Source organism: Pongo pygmaeus, chromosome 7 (assembly GCF_028885625.2).
Source record: "Pongo pygmaeus isolate AG05252 chromosome 7, NHGRI_mPonPyg2-v2.0_pri, whole genome shotgun sequence".
NCBI classification, from domain to species: domain Eukaryota; kingdom Metazoa; phylum Chordata; class Mammalia; order Primates; family Hominidae; genus Pongo; species Pongo pygmaeus.
In genome coordinates, this window is record NC_072380.2 from 51,268,124 (window position 1) to 51,283,801 (window position 15,678).

General features: G+C 39.4%; 1 protein-coding gene across 1 annotated transcript in view; it reads right to left on the reverse strand.

Moving 5' to 3' along the window:
• LOC129042635 (carbonic anhydrase 13-like) overlaps positions 1-15,678 on the reverse strand; it is a 37,880-nt gene that overhangs the window by 9,336 nt on the left and 12,866 nt on the right. The window contains exons 3-6 of the mRNA XM_054498861.2: positions 15,017-15,137; positions 7,490-7,585; positions 6,227-6,289; positions 5,562-5,717 (exon numbers count right to left, since the gene is read on the reverse strand). Of these exons, the coding sequence (XP_054354836.1) occupies positions 5,562-5,717; positions 6,227-6,289; positions 7,490-7,585; positions 15,017-15,137 (436 nt within the window). The remainder of the gene's footprint in view (positions 1-5,561; positions 5,718-6,226; positions 6,290-7,489; positions 7,586-15,016; positions 15,138-15,678) is intronic.

The window sequence follows — 15,678 nt, forward strand, 5'->3', positions numbered from 1 at the left end:
TCTATAACCAAATAGACAGGAATGAAAGATTCTCCCTGGGTCCTGAAAGCTGGGCAGGGGGTGAATAACTCCTCCCTCCTTTGGCTCAGTCCCAAGGCACAAGGCCACTGGTGCCAGCAGTGTGCATCAGCAAGATAGCAGAAGCAGGAAGAGAGCTGGCCGGAAGACACATACCCTCTGAAGACCGAGACGGAGGCCGTCCAGGTACTATGCAGCAGTTACATCAGACTGAGACACTTCTTGTTTACAGGAGACTATAAAACCCCTGCCTGCCCTGTCCTCACTTGGGGCTGACGCCATTTTAGACCTCAGCCCGTCTGCACCCAGGCATTCATTAAAACAGCCGGTTGCTCCACACCACCTCGTGTTGTCTGTTGGCACGCTCTTGGGGTTTGAAACAATACAAGAGCCTTGCATCCCTGGGTGCAGATGGGCTGAGGCCTATGGCGTCAGTCCCAAGTGAGGACGGGGCAGGAGTTTTACAGTTCTCTGTAAACAGGAAGTGTCCCAGTCTGATCTGACTGCTACATAGTACCCAGACTGCCTCCCTGTAGATCTTCAGGGGGTATGTGTCTTCCCGCCAGCTCTCTTCCTGCTTCTGCTATCTTGCTGACGCACGCTGCTGGAGCAAGTGGCCTTGGGCCTTGGGACTGGGCCTGAGGAGGGAAAAGTTATTCATTCCCTTAAGCTTTCAGGCCCCGGGGAGATTCTTTCAGTGGGATTACAGGAGTGAGCCACTGCGCCCAGCCTGAGAAAGAGCTGTTATCCAGACTATATAAAGAACTCTTGCACACAACCCAATGTAAAAATGGACAGATAATCTGAACAGATACTTAACAAAAGGAGATACATACATAGCCAATAAGCATATAAAAAATGTTCAAAATCATTGGTCACTAGATAAATGCAAATTAAAATCACACACATACCCACTAGAATACCTAAAGTTAGAAAAACTGACAATGCCAAATGCTTGCAGGGGTATGAAGCAACTAGAAATCTCATATGTTGTTGGTGGGAATTTAATATGACACAGCCACTTTAGAAAACAATATAGTAGTAATTTACTCAGCTGGGCACAGTGGCTCATGCCTGTAATTCCAGCATTTTGGGGGGCCAAGGTGGGCAAATCACTTGAAGTCGGGAGTTTGAGACCAGCATGGCTAACATGATGAAATCCTGTCTCTACTAAAAATACAAAAATTAGCTGGGTGTGGTGGCGAGTGCCTGTAATCCCAGCTACTCAGGAGCCTGAGGTAGGACAATCTCTTAAACCCGGGAGGTGGTGGTTACAGTGAACCAAGATCACACCACTGCACTCCAGCCTGGGCAACAAAGCGAGACTCCTTCAGAAAAAAAAAGGAAAAGAAAACAATATAATAGTACTTTACAAAATTAAACAAACATGACCTAGTAATTCCAGTCCTAGGTATTGACACAAGACATATACAAATGTGTCCACACAAAAGTGAGCAAATTACTCCTAATATGCATATATGGATTGCTATTATTCATAATGGCCAAAAATTGAAAGCAAGCCAAGTGTCCATCAACTGTGAAATATATTTTTTAAAAATATAATATATCCATACCATGGAATATTACACAGTAATAAAAATTAATGAAATGGGTCAGGTACCATGGGTCACACCTGTAATCCCAGCACTTTGGGAGGCCGAGATGGGTAGATCACTTGAGGCCAGGAGTCCAAGAGCAGCCCAGCCAACATGGTGAAACCCCATCTCTACTAAAAATACAAAAATTGGCCGGGCGTGGTGATGCATGCCTGCAGTTCCAGCTACTCAGGAGGCTGAGGCAGCAGAATCACTTGAACATGGGAGGCAGAGGTTGCAGTGAGCCAAGATCTCGCCACTCCACTCCAGCCTGGGCAACAGAGCCAGACTCTGTCTCAGGAAAAAAATAAAATAAAATGGGTGAATCTTAAAAAGATTATACCAGTAAAAGAACTCAAACACAAAAATCTACTGTATGACTCATTTAAATTCTAGTGACAGCACATCAATAGTTGCCTAGGACTATGGTGAAGAAGGTAAAGGACTGCAAAAGAGCACCAGAAAATTTTTGGCTGAGATCTCTATCTTTTATTTATTTATTTTGAGATATAGTCTTGCTCTGTTACCCAGGCTGGAGTACAGCGGCACAATCTGGGCTCACTTCAACCTTGCCTCCCAGGTTCAAGCGATTCTCCTGCCTCGGCCTCCTGAGTAGCTGGGATTACAGGCACGCACCACCATGCATGGCTAATTTTTGTATTTTTAGTAGAGATGGGGTTTTACCATGTTCACCAGGCTGGTCTCGAACTCCAGACCTTAGGTGATCCACCCGCCTTGGCCTCCCAAAATGCTAGGATTAGAGCTGTGAGCCACCGCGGTGGTTGAGAACTGTATCTTGATTGTAGTAGTTGTAGCATGTCTATATACAGTTACCAAAATCAGCAACCACACACTTAAAATTCATGAGTTTCACTGCATGCAAATAATATCATAATAAACAAAAGAGGGTTGTTTTTCTTTAAAAGGAGAGTAGAAACAAAGCCAAGTATTTTGCACATTGAATTTCAGCTAAGTAACCCAATTTTGATGATTTAGGATAACCCAAAGAGACTTGGCAAGAGAAGCTGTCCCTCCAGAGAAAATGACAGACTTGTCTTCAAAAGGATCAGAAAATAGTACATTTATCACTCACTGGCATGGCAGTTAAGAATTTAGTCCTCAACGAGTGACTCGGAGAGAGAAAAATGGACTTAAATCAAGAAAAAGAAAATGAAAAACATCTGATTTGCCCCTTAGGTCAAACTGTGACTTGGCAAGAAATTGTGGAGAAAACCCTAGGAAAAAATCCGGAAAACACTACACTTAGTATTCATATCTCCTTAGGCATTTCTTGATTGTGACAGTATCTCAGACTTACCTTGTTTTTGATGACCTTGGCAGTTTTAACGACCTTGAGAATACTGACTATTTTATAGAATGTCCCCTGACTGGGTGTTGCCTGGTATTTTTTCATGGTTAGACTGGGACTGAATTTTTTTTCTTTTGCTTTATTCTTTAACTTTTAAAACTACCACAATATCAGATTTTAATAAATTGAATTGTTACTCAAATAACTTTCTCAATTTGGTTAAAAACTAAAATACGTGAAAGTGTTCCTACTATAGGAGATTTAAGTCAATGCTCCAAAGTGAATTAACAATCACTTCAGAGCTCTAAAACAGAGCTATTATTTTATATACTGCTCTGCATAAAAGCCACATTGATAATAGTAATCCACTGAGCCTCAGATAAGACAAAGTAGTGAATCCTCAGCTAGGCACTCACAATTCCTAAACTTGCAGGTAGATATTTTTAATAAGGTTAACTTTATTATTTTTAAGGAACTAAACTATATATTTTGATATATTCTCTTCCAAATCACTGGTGGATTGAAAACAAAAAACAAAACTAAACAAAAAGTTATTTTCCAAGTGGCTTTAAGAAATAACAGCATCCTTGAGATAGAGGGAAAACATGATTCCCTTATTAACTACCTTGATGCTATAGTTTATTCATTCTTAATATTATTCAGTTCAAATTTAATAAAGAAATATAAAAGTAAACCATTTAGCATGTGACAGGGAGAAAAATGAATTTCCTTATTAAGGACTCTGAATCAGTAACAGGTCATTTTTCTCATGATACAATGATAGAAAAAATTCACAGGAGTTTTCATGTCAGTCAAGCTCTGGATTTCTATACAGACCTTTGTAAAATGTTTTAAAAATGTATGCACTAGGTTATTATTTGCCTTTAATCCTAGAGACAAGGTCAACAAGGAGAAACACCCAACAAAAGGAAGGATGTGTTCAGTGTCCCAAGGGGAAATGCTGCCTGAAATGATCTCGGTAAAGGTGGGCCAGCTCTGGTATCATTAGGAGGAAAAATAAACAGGTAGGCAGGTGGGCAAGCCCAGTACATGTGTACTTTATTAGCTGCAAAAATTACTAGACTATGTTCATGCTAAGATACTGCACCTAATTCAAAAAGAACAACAAAAACAAAACCAGTGAAGAAGCACAGCATCCAAGAACACACAGCATCCACCCATCAGATTGGCCAGCCCCATGGTTCAGCACTCCAAGCACAGTTTCTGAACATTAAAGACTGGATATCCTGGCTAGGTGCAGTGGCTCATGCCTGTAGTCCTAGCACTTTGGGAGGCCGAAGCAGAAGGATCATTTGAGGCCAGAAGTGGATCACTTCAAGACCAATCAGAGCAATAATGCAAGACCCTGTCTACACAAAATTTATCAAAAAAAATAAGCCAGGCATGGTGGCATGCACCTGTAGTTCAAGCTACGTGGGAGGCTGAGGCAGGAAGACGAATGGCTTGAGCCCAGGAGTTCAAGGTTGGGGTGAGGTATGGTTGCACCGACTCCACACCAGCATGGCTGACAAACTGGGTATCCTGAGTCTAGCAGACTCTTGGCCTACAGGGGAAGCTCCATAAGTTTTTAACAGAAGAATGAGTGAGTAGATGTCTACACAGAAAGAGCCTCCCCACAGCCTCTCTGCAAACGCTTAAGCATTAAGCCCCTCAGACAACCCAACAAAAGTTTTTGTCAACAAATGCCAAAAGATCAACAATTCCTTCTCTCCCTCTCATTCCCCTCCCCTTTCTCTCTCTTTCCTCTTCTTATAATTATAGTAAGAACACTTAAATGCGATCCACCCTCTTAACAAAAAAAAATTTTTTGAGACAAAGTCTTGCTCTGGAATGCAGCAGCGTGATCCTGACTCACTGCAGCATCCACCTCTTGGGTTCGAGCAATCCTCTCACCTCAACCCCTTGAGTAGCTGGGACTATAGGCACGCATCACCACACCTGGCTACTTTTTGTATTTTTCGTAGAGACAGGGTTTTACCCAGGCTGGTCTCGAACTCCAGGACTCAAGCGATCCACCCACCTCAGCCTCCCAAAGTGCTGAGATTACAGGCAGGATCCACTGTGCCCAGACTACCCACTTATCTAGCTTTTAAGCGTACAAAACAACAACTTCTTACACTTAGCAGGCACACATTTCTTAGGGCACTGCACCAATCACTGTCCTCAAGTTTCACTTGGAAATTTGTAGAAGCAGGTGTGGGGACTAAGGTCAGAAAGAAAAATGTCACCTTCTATAAGTAGCCTCTCTCTGATTTTTTTGTTTCTATCTCAGCCTGTTTATATCCCCATTTTTTGTTTGTTATCTCAGCCTGTTTATATCCCCATATCAAACAAACAGCAACAAAACAAAAGCAAATGATTATAGTGCTCAAAATGATGCTTCACTTTCATCAGTGTTGCTATGTACATTTCTAAGAAGTGGCAAATAAATCATCTAATCACAGGTCAAATATGAAAGGGACATAGATCTCATCTAGCCCAACCACCCATCTGATGAATAAAGGGAAAACACAGACTTCAAAACACAGCAGAAATTAAGGGCAGGGTTGAAAAAAAAAAAAAAAAAAAGCCCAGTTTCCTCTGAGGGAATCAGTATCAACCTGGAAGAGATGATGTACCTGTTGAGAGCTGATGTTTATAGGTTGCTTTAAAACAATCCATGTGACACTCTCAAGAAGAGGTGGAACTGTGAGAGAACCAGGATATGTCCAGTAGTCCCAGGATGGTGGAAGCAGAGATAATGGGTCAAAATTTGTGAATCGAGTTTGTTTACCCTGGGGGAACATACAGAATTCCCACAAATTACAATGGGATAGCTTTACATAGACTTCAAAAAACATACATCCATGCACATCCATTATAATTCCATCAACAATATAGAATATCTGCATCTAGAATTATCTAATATCTTCCTTTAGTATCTTTAAAAAAGCATCTATCCTCATCTTAAAAATTTTAGATAAAGTAACATATAGATTTATTTAAGAAGCATAAGGTTTGTTTTAATATAAGTGGTCCCTTAAATGTGTTACAATTAAAGTCTTACTCTAATATAATACCAGAGACTAATTGTGCATAAGTATATTTATTCATGTTTATTTTAGGTAATTTAAGACCTTTACATTCAAAAGATAAATGGTAATAGGTTACTTCTGCTTTTTTTCATCAAGTATGTTGCAAACGTCAAAGCAGGCAGCGTATGTCTAAGTCTTTCAAGGGAGCTAAGAGACTGTGGAAGAGAAAAGAAATATGTTAATTATTAACAAATAGTAATTCATTTTACCTTTTCTTTAATGGAATCCAAAATGTCAGTAATCTTTTGCAGTCGGGAATTAGGTTCACCAATCTAAAAACATGAAATTTCAAAGGAAATGGTTACTGTAGCAGATCAAGTCTGAATCACTCAATTTCAGCCACTATTTTAAAATTATTTTTTTAAAAAAAACCTTAGCCAGCACAGAACATACAGTGATTGTTCTATAACAAAGCTTCTCTTTTACCTGCAGGCCGTATCATGCCAGAAGGATCTGAACAACAAGATAATATTACAGGGTTCCTGTACTGAACTTTCAGCTTAGTCCCAAAACTAATAGTAACAGCTTAATATTTGTTAAGTTTTATCAGTGTTTAAGATGTAGGTTAACTTGAGAGAAACTTTGTATAAGACAGTCTAACAAATAACCTGTACTACTAAGCTAGATGTAACAGTCAGCCCCTCAATTCAAATGGACAATGGTGGCATCAAAATACTAGATGCAAACATGTCACACTTGCAGCCTAAAATGATTTGAGGTCCCAAATCAAGGGAATATATCATCATAAGCAAACTCATCATAAATTATAGATACACAAATGACCCTCTTTTCATTATTACAGATATTCTGAATCTACCTGAAGGTTTTAAAGCACGCGGATCCTGCCGCAACCACCCCTACTTGGTGTCCAAAGGCAAGGAATTGTTGCCATCCATGAAGCATTCTCTGTTCATGAGTTACAACACATGGAGAGTATGGGGTGTGACAAAGGGGCACGCCTACAAGAATGTGGAGGCAGAGGGAGGTGAGAAGCCCAACCTGTTCCCAGGTATGATGACAATAATTGTCTAACCACACGTGAATATTAGATTAAAGGAAATACAATAAAATTTTTTTAAAAACCAGTGAGCACATTGGGACAATATGTCATTGTGGTGAGATGAGTGTTTCAAGAATCAGGAGCTTGAACTTTATTCTGTCCTCAATAGTATACAATTAGGAAGAGCCCAGAATAAATGTTTTCTTCCAGTATCTCAGTTGTTATTTCTGCTGCTATTCTTGATGTTGATGCTGGTATTGTTATTCACATAAAAATGATCAATGGACAATAAGAAGACTTATAAGACAATGCTCCTAAATGAATATATAATTTTTAAATATTCATTTCAAAAGGAAAATGCTACACCTAAAATGAATTTACTATTAAACAAGATGGTTGAATGTCTACATCATGACTGAAGCTCTTTCTTCAACAAGGCTGATCATTTAAAATGAAAACAGTAGATTCTTACCTGTAAAAACACTCCCAAGACAGCCAGTCCATCTGGTTCATGAGCTGCCTCAACAAAGCTGGGGTATTTGTCTGAATTCCAATGAACAACATGGAGCTGAAAGGGAGATATACAACATAGTAGGAATGTTTTGTTAGACATCCTGAAAAACATAAATGCAAATAAAACATTTACAAATTTTCTGGTGCTGTACACTTATGTATAATGTATTTATCACAAGAATCTTGGACAGAATCCTCTTATTTATTTTTGTCCAAAAGTGAAAGTTCATGCAGTGAAGGATCACAGTCACTTAACTAGCCTGTGGTGCACTATATTAAAGACTCTATAGAATGCCTTGAGCATCCTAGCCGGACATGGTAGTACATGACTGTAGTCCCAGCTACTTAGGAGGCTGAGGCAGGAGAATCACTTGAACCCAGGAGGTGGAGGTTGCAGTGAGCTGAGATTGTGCCACTGCACTCCAGCCTGAGTGACAGAGCGAGACTTCGTCTCAGAAAATAAATAAATTTTTTAAAAAGCCTTGAACATCCTTCACAGCCCCTCCAGCCCTAACAAACTCCAGCCATTGCTCCCAAGTAACTGGAGACTCCTCCATGTTTTCCACAGATGAGACTGCAATGGAAGAGCCTCAGATCAGATCCCAGCTGGCAGTAAAGTCCATGGAAGAGGCCTGAGCTCACAGGTGGGTGCAGAAGTCAACCTCCTACACGGTAGGTTTTCCAGGACAATCCCGCTACCAAGGACAGTGAGGCTGTTTCTAAAACTGCCCAGTTAAATGTTTACTACCTGTCATTTTAAGACTATTTATGGCTTGAAAACACAAAGTCTCCTTTTCTTCTTAAGTAGCATTCAAACTTTTTTATTAAGAGCATTTTAAATTGGCAAATCATAACTGTATACATTTATGGGGCACAATGTAATGTTTTAATATATGTGTAAATGTGGAATGATTAAATCAAACTAATTAACATATTTGTCATCTCACACATAAAAATTCTTATCATTTTGCTACATTTACCACGTTCTATGAATATGTTTAGATACTTTGCTGAGAGCAAGTTTCAATGGGGGAAAAAGAGGTAGAAAACGGGAGGGTAGCTGGTGCTACTAAGGAGGGGGATAAAACAAGGGGGAAGGGAAAGAGGTGGGGGGCCTGGAACTCTGGAAAACAGACTTCACCCACCCCTTACAACTCTACTCATATGCAAGTGGCCTTATGCAACACCAAAAGGTATCCTAAATGTTTTACTATTGCAAGCAATACAGTATCTCGAACACACACACAAGGGTGAAAGATTTCAGAATAATGATAAAGGAGAAAACACTTTTGGGGAGTCTTCCCCAAAAGGACAAACTGAGATAGAAGCCAAAGGGCAATGCGACATGCCCAAAAGATTTAGCTACGATCATAAATGGTGATCAAGCCATGGTGTCCAAGGACCTGATATGAGGGAATGCTTCAGACAAGATCTCCTTCTAATGAATCCCTTTTGTTTATCAGGGAGGAAATTCTTATGTGAGCCTTCATGCCCAAATCATCTTTCTAGCTGACTGTTACAGAGAGGATTTAGCATATTCAAATACATGTTTATCCCATCCTTTAAATATAACTCTATGTCTTACAGGCAATTTATAGGAGATAATTTCTGGATAGATAACAATTATCATAAACAGTCAACTATAAAACAGTGCACCATCCACAAACGATCAAGGAAGACTGTGCAATATCAGGCTAGTAATATAAAAGTGGATTCCTGTAGTGCCATGTTCCAAGTTGGTGTGAGATAGTTGGGGGAGGAAAGAAACCTGAAAACACCAAGTGATGAAACAGAATTCATTTGGCTCACATGAGACAGATGACATTCACTGTCAGGGAAGGGCTGATAAGGATGTTAAAATTGTTTTAAGTGGCTCCGTGCCAATGCACCAGTTCTCTCAGTAAGAGATGAGACCAAAGAGAGAAAGATATAGAATGACTTCGTTAGGATCGCAACCAGAACTGATCAAAAAATGAATGTGTAACTAAAGAGAGATGAATGGATATATATATATATATATCCATTCTGCTAGATAAAAGTACAACTATTTAAACTATGATGGGAAACTAGGCCAAGAAAATATTTTTCTTTCTCTCCTACACACCTTAACTGGCAACAATACCTTCACAGAGGAACTGATACCACTTCTATTAGCATTTATATTGTAATTAAAACATTAAAAAAATAGCAAACTCACATTTCCTGACTAACAATAACTACAGCAGTGATTTGAGCTGAATGACAAGAAATTGTAACCACTACAAAATGAAAATTAGATTCTTCCCTACTGGCAACTAATTTCTAAATAATAATATTAAAATTTAGCAGCTTCAAATTGCATATTAGTGGTATGCAGAATATACTGCCAAATACTATGTCAAAAATCCATGATGAATGTTGAAATCAGTTTCATTATTAGCTGCATATTTAAAATGCTTGCTATATAGTCTGCCTAAACTTTCATTAGATAAAGTTCCAAACACAGAATGGACGATTAGCCTAGTTTTGTAGATGCCTAACGTTTGGGATTAAACTTTTCTTGATTTAGATCACTTTAATCTCTCTGTAATATTATAAACCATCATATTAGGCCTAAAATTAAAGTTGTATATGTTGCAACTTTAAATGTCTTTTTTCTTTCTTTCACTTCTTCTTTTTACTCACAAGGGAACATAACTTGATGATGATCATGAACTTCGTACAAAAGTGGCTGGAAAAACTAATCAACTCTTTGGAATCACGGAGCCGAGCACAAAGGGGTTCTTTTGAATGTGAAACCAAATGCAAGGACTCCCAAATGCCCCCATCTCCAGCCTTGACCTTTTCTTAAACTGGAAGTTTTTATCCAATAGCCTACTTGAACATGAGCCTAGAATGCCTAACAGACATCTCAAACTTAACCTGTCTAAAACAGAGAGTGAATTCCTCTCTGCAACCTTCTCCTTCCCAGACTTGCACATTTCAGTAAATGGCACCACCAGCCTCTGATATGCTTACACCGAAACCTTAAGAGTGTTTCTAAACTCCTCTTTTTCCTTTCTTCAATCATGACATCCTTTTCATCAGCAAACCCTATTGACTTTATCTCCCAAACATCATAGATTTGTCCAGCTCTCTTCGTCTCCACCACCCCCAGAGTCCAAATTACTGTCACTGCTCACTTGAATGACTTCCATAACCTTCTAGTTTTTCTCCCTACATCAACATTTGCCTGACAACAGCCTCCTCTCCACCCAGCAGCTAGTTATATTTTGTAAAATATAAAGCAGAACATGTCATTCCCCGATCAAAACCTTCCATTGTCTTCCCCCCACTGCGTTACAGATAAACTTCAGACTGCTTACAATCCCCAACAGCACCCGATGTGGCATGGTCCCTGCCTGCCTCTCTGGGACAGAGCACATAACTTTTCCTTTCTCATTAACTCCAATCCTAATAGGCCAATGACTTTCTCCTCTTGAACATGCCAGCCTCACTCCCTGCCTTAGAGCACTTGTGCTTGCTGCTCCACTTCCTGGAATGCTCTCTCTAGATTTTTGCCATAGTGCTTTCTTCTTATCCCTCAGTCTCAATTCATGTATCACCTCAAAGAAGCTTTTCCTAAGCCCTCAGCCCCTCTACCAAATCACATGGTATTGTTCCCATCAAAGAACTTACCATGCACCATTTATTTATTTGTTTATTGTCTACCTCTCCCACCCCACCAACCCTGAGGTTTGACCCAGACTTTCTCTATCTGCATTTCCTATCTCAACCCAGAAACATGGATCCTGCCCTCCCTCACTCTCAAACCCACCAAATGACAAATGCCACTAAAGCTGCCACTGCCAGCCAGCCAGCCTCCACCTGCACTCTCATTTATTGCCTGGAACTTTCCCCAAAAGTTTCCTCCAAAGCTCCCCTTAGCCACTCCTGCTTCCATCCAATCTATTCTCAAACACTAGTTGAATTATTTTTGAAATGCAAATATCACCACTTTCCAATGCAAAGCCTTTCAGTGGCTTCCCATTGCACTTAGAATCACCTTCATAAATCTTACCAGGACTTACCTCAGTAAGTTCAGGCCCTTCCCAGCCTCTCCAACTTTGCCTCTGACAACTCTCCCCTTCATTCTCCATGCTCTAACTACACTGTTAAAGGCCATACTGTTTTTCAAATGTGTGATCCTCCTTCCCAACCCACGTCCTCACACATGATTTTATGCAAAACCACTGCTGTCTCCCCACTTGACCTGGTTCCCTCCCCTTCATCCAAACCAGGTTTTAAGTTAAACCAGGTTTAACTTAAAACGGATGCCTATCCCACAGGACAGCATTTTCTGACCTCAAATATGTGTGAGGCTGCACTCCTTTCAGGGTAAGCATCAGTAAGCTGTGTAAAGATTAGGAGCATGGTTGATTCTCAATGAATTCTTACTGAGTGAAAGAATGAATGAATATATAAGCCAATGAAATAAGAAGCAATCATCCCTCCTTGGCCTCCTGAAGTGCTGTGATTACAGGCACGAGTCACTGCACCCAACCTTGGAATTGTACACTGTTCCTTAACATGCATTCAAGGCTATTTCTTATTTCATTGACAGAGTCTGGCCATCTTGCCTAGGCTGGTCTGAAACTCCTGGGCTGGGATTACAGGCATGAGCCACTGCACCCACCCTTGGAATTGTATACTGTTCTTTAATATGCATTCAAGGAGTTTCAGACCAGCCTAGGCAAGATGGCCAGACTCTGTCTCTCCAAAAAATAAAAAATAATTACCCAGATGTGGTGGTGCCCACCTGTGGTCCCAGTTGCTCTGGAGGCTAAGGTGGGAGGATCCCTTGAACCCAGGAGGTCAAAGCTACAGTGAGCCATGTTTGTACTGTGGCACTCTAGCCTGGGCAACAGATCGACAGCCTATCTCAAAGAAAAAGAAAGAAAAAAGAAAATCTATTCCAAGCTTTATCCACAAAGCTTTATCTTTCAAAGCTGGCGCTGGTCATAGTTTCTTTGTTAGATTCTCTCATATAAAATATATATATATATATATATATATATAATATATATATATATATATATATATAATATATATATATATATATATACTGTCCGGGCACGGTGGCTCATGCCTGTAATCTGAGCACTTTGGGAGTCCGAGGCAGACAGATCACCTGAGGTTGGGAGTTCGAGACCAGCCTGACCAACATGGAGAAACCCTGTCTCTACTAAAAATACAAAATTAGCCAGGCATGGTGGCGCATGCCTGTAATCCCTGCTACTCGGGAGGCTGAGGCAGGAGAAGCACTTGAACCAAGGAGGCGGAGGTTGCAGTGAGCTGAGATCACACCATCGCACTGTAGCCTGTGCAACAAGAGCAAAACTCGTGTCTCAAAAAAAAAAAAAATACTGTTTGTTTAAAGCATGTATAAAAATATATGTCTTGAAATATACTTAAAAATTCCAAGGTACTTCCGATTTGTGTAATATTTACCTGGAGGACTCATACTTAGGTGTCTTAACATGAATTGAGTCTCCAAGGTCTCCATGTGAAACAAAAGAAGGGAAAATAATTATCTGGAATGTTGTAAGTTGTACCTAAGTTTTTTAATAAGTGAAATTTGCATTACAAATTTTTTCCATTCATAAATACATAAGTGAGCCAAAGGTTTTGGTCCTTTCCTTCACTGGTTTGCTTTAAAATAAATAAAAAAAAAAAGATAATGATTTATTGCATAACAACAACAACAAAAAGTCTTTATCTACAAAAATGGCCCTTGATCTACAGGTAAGGATTCTGAGCCTCTGATATATGTCAGGAGGACCCTTTTCAGGAAACTACTTGCCAGCTGGCAGAAAACCTAAGCCTCTCTGAGGATGTAGTACTTTCAAGTTTATTAAAGTACAAGGTGTAACCACACACAGCATTTTGACCAATTTTCCTGAGTTGCTAAGGAAAATGAGAGACCAGTGATCCAAAGCAACCAGTAATTAGTCCCGAGGGCACTTTTGACATTTAGAACATGTTATATTCAAAACATAAAACTTTATACAAATTCAGCAGTCCCACTTTCAACCTTCTTGACATAGTTTGTCCACCATCATAAAAAACTTTGTCACATAATTGTACATATAATTAACAGTTTTATTATCTTGACTCATTTCAAAAGAGTATGGGACTGTAGTATTAGAGTGGGTGTGGGGGAGTGGGCGCTGGATTTGCAGATCATTTGGTAATGTCCTCATTATTTGGATGAAGAAACTGAAGTCAAGACAATTAAAGTGATTGTCCTAAACTCAAAAAATGGCTCTTACAACTAGAACTCCTACTTTTTTCTAGGATAAATTTGTTAACTAATTAAAAATAATATATATTCAAAAAAAAAAAACTTTGTATGTACATTTTATTTCTCTACCCTGAGGACAGAGAAGGTTCCATACCCTAAAGCTACTTGGCTTCAAACACAAGTGATTTAGTGGCAAAGCAAATGTTTTGGATGATAACCTTAAAGGGCAGAGGTACATGTCAATGGAAGAGTGAAACTGGAAAAAAGTTCTGATTGTCGGATTTCTCTGAACAGCAGGGCTTTACGGGGCATCTAAACTCTACAGCTCAGTAACCATGAGAACATGAAGAAAAATTGCACTTGCCTGATAACTTAGCTCTGTCTTGCCTAGGCAACTCAGAAACCAAATTATTTTCACGTGAATAGTATTGATTGAGTCATATAATTCACTTTCATCTCATGGTAAATTAGGTGTTAGTAATATTTAATCATATTAAACTTGAAGCTTATTATGCTTTGTTCTTTAACCAGAGGATTAAAAGAAGTAGAGCATTGTTTTAATCCAGATCCTCCACAGAGTATTATTAGTGAATACAATTATAAGGAAAAAGGAGTAGAAACAACTCAATGAATGCTTTGTTGTGTTATGATTTACCAATAAGCTGAATAACAGAGATTTTTATTTTATACCTGTAAATATAGAGTTTAGAAGAGTTTGTCTTTTTTTTTTTCCTCAGTGAAACTTTGCCATTTACCTATTTAAATATTACCTATTTAATGTGGTCTTTACATATTAGTGGATATTTGTATCTGGATGAAATATGACCACATTTGGACATAAGACAAATGTTTCTTTCTCTCTCTTCTCACTGGCCTTTCAGTAGATAGAAGCAATTTGTAATTTGCTATCAGACAGATCTAGATTTAAACCTGTCTCAATGCTTCCTAGCTGGATAAATTACTTAATCTCTCCAGCAACCAGTTTACTCATTTCTAAAATGGGAACATATAACCCTAAGCTCTCAGGGTTGGTTTAAGGCTTAGGAGGGCAACATTTGAAACTCTCATATTCATAAACTCTCATATTGAATGATTAAAGCAATTTCAGACACTAAGATACCTAATTGGCTCAGGATCTATTTGGAATCAGTAAAGTTGTCTCTGTACCCCTTAAATCCCACCATGTAGGAAAACTGTGAATCACAGATATGTCTGATGGCTTACCTCTGCAGCATAGCTCACTCCATCTACTATGTGCTCGGAGCCATGATCATCAGCAGACCCCCAGTGAAGGTGAAACTGCCGTAACCTGTAGCTTCCAGTGAGAGGAACACCACGCAGAACTAAACAACAACATGTTTTACATTGTTAGCAAGAAAAAAATATTTAAATAAGCTGCTCAAACCACAACATCTCCCTGAATTACTCCATACATTCATGTCCTCCAAGGAATTTTTTACAAATGTGTCATTTGCTTTGCTGACAAGAATACCACTTTTAAATATGTGTAGATTGAAAATAGAACATTTTTAAAAGCTTAAAGCATCCACAATACAGATTTTTATGGAACACCTGGGAAATCATAACAGACATGCTGGTTAGAAAGGCATAGAAATTAGGACTTCTGAAAGGTAAAGAATGCTTGTGTTTACCTGAGGATACGTCAGCCTGTCTGAATAAGGATGTGACATGCAGAGCGGTCCAGTTTGAGCTTGGTAGAGCAGTGCAGCATTGTGGTTAGGGCACAGCCTTCAGCAATTAGAAGGCCTACACTCATGCTGCCTTTTCCTAATTATGTGATCTTGAACAAACTCTAACTTCTTTTTTTTTTTCTTGAGACAAGGTCTCGCCCTGTTGCCCAAGCTGATGCAATCACGGCTCATTGC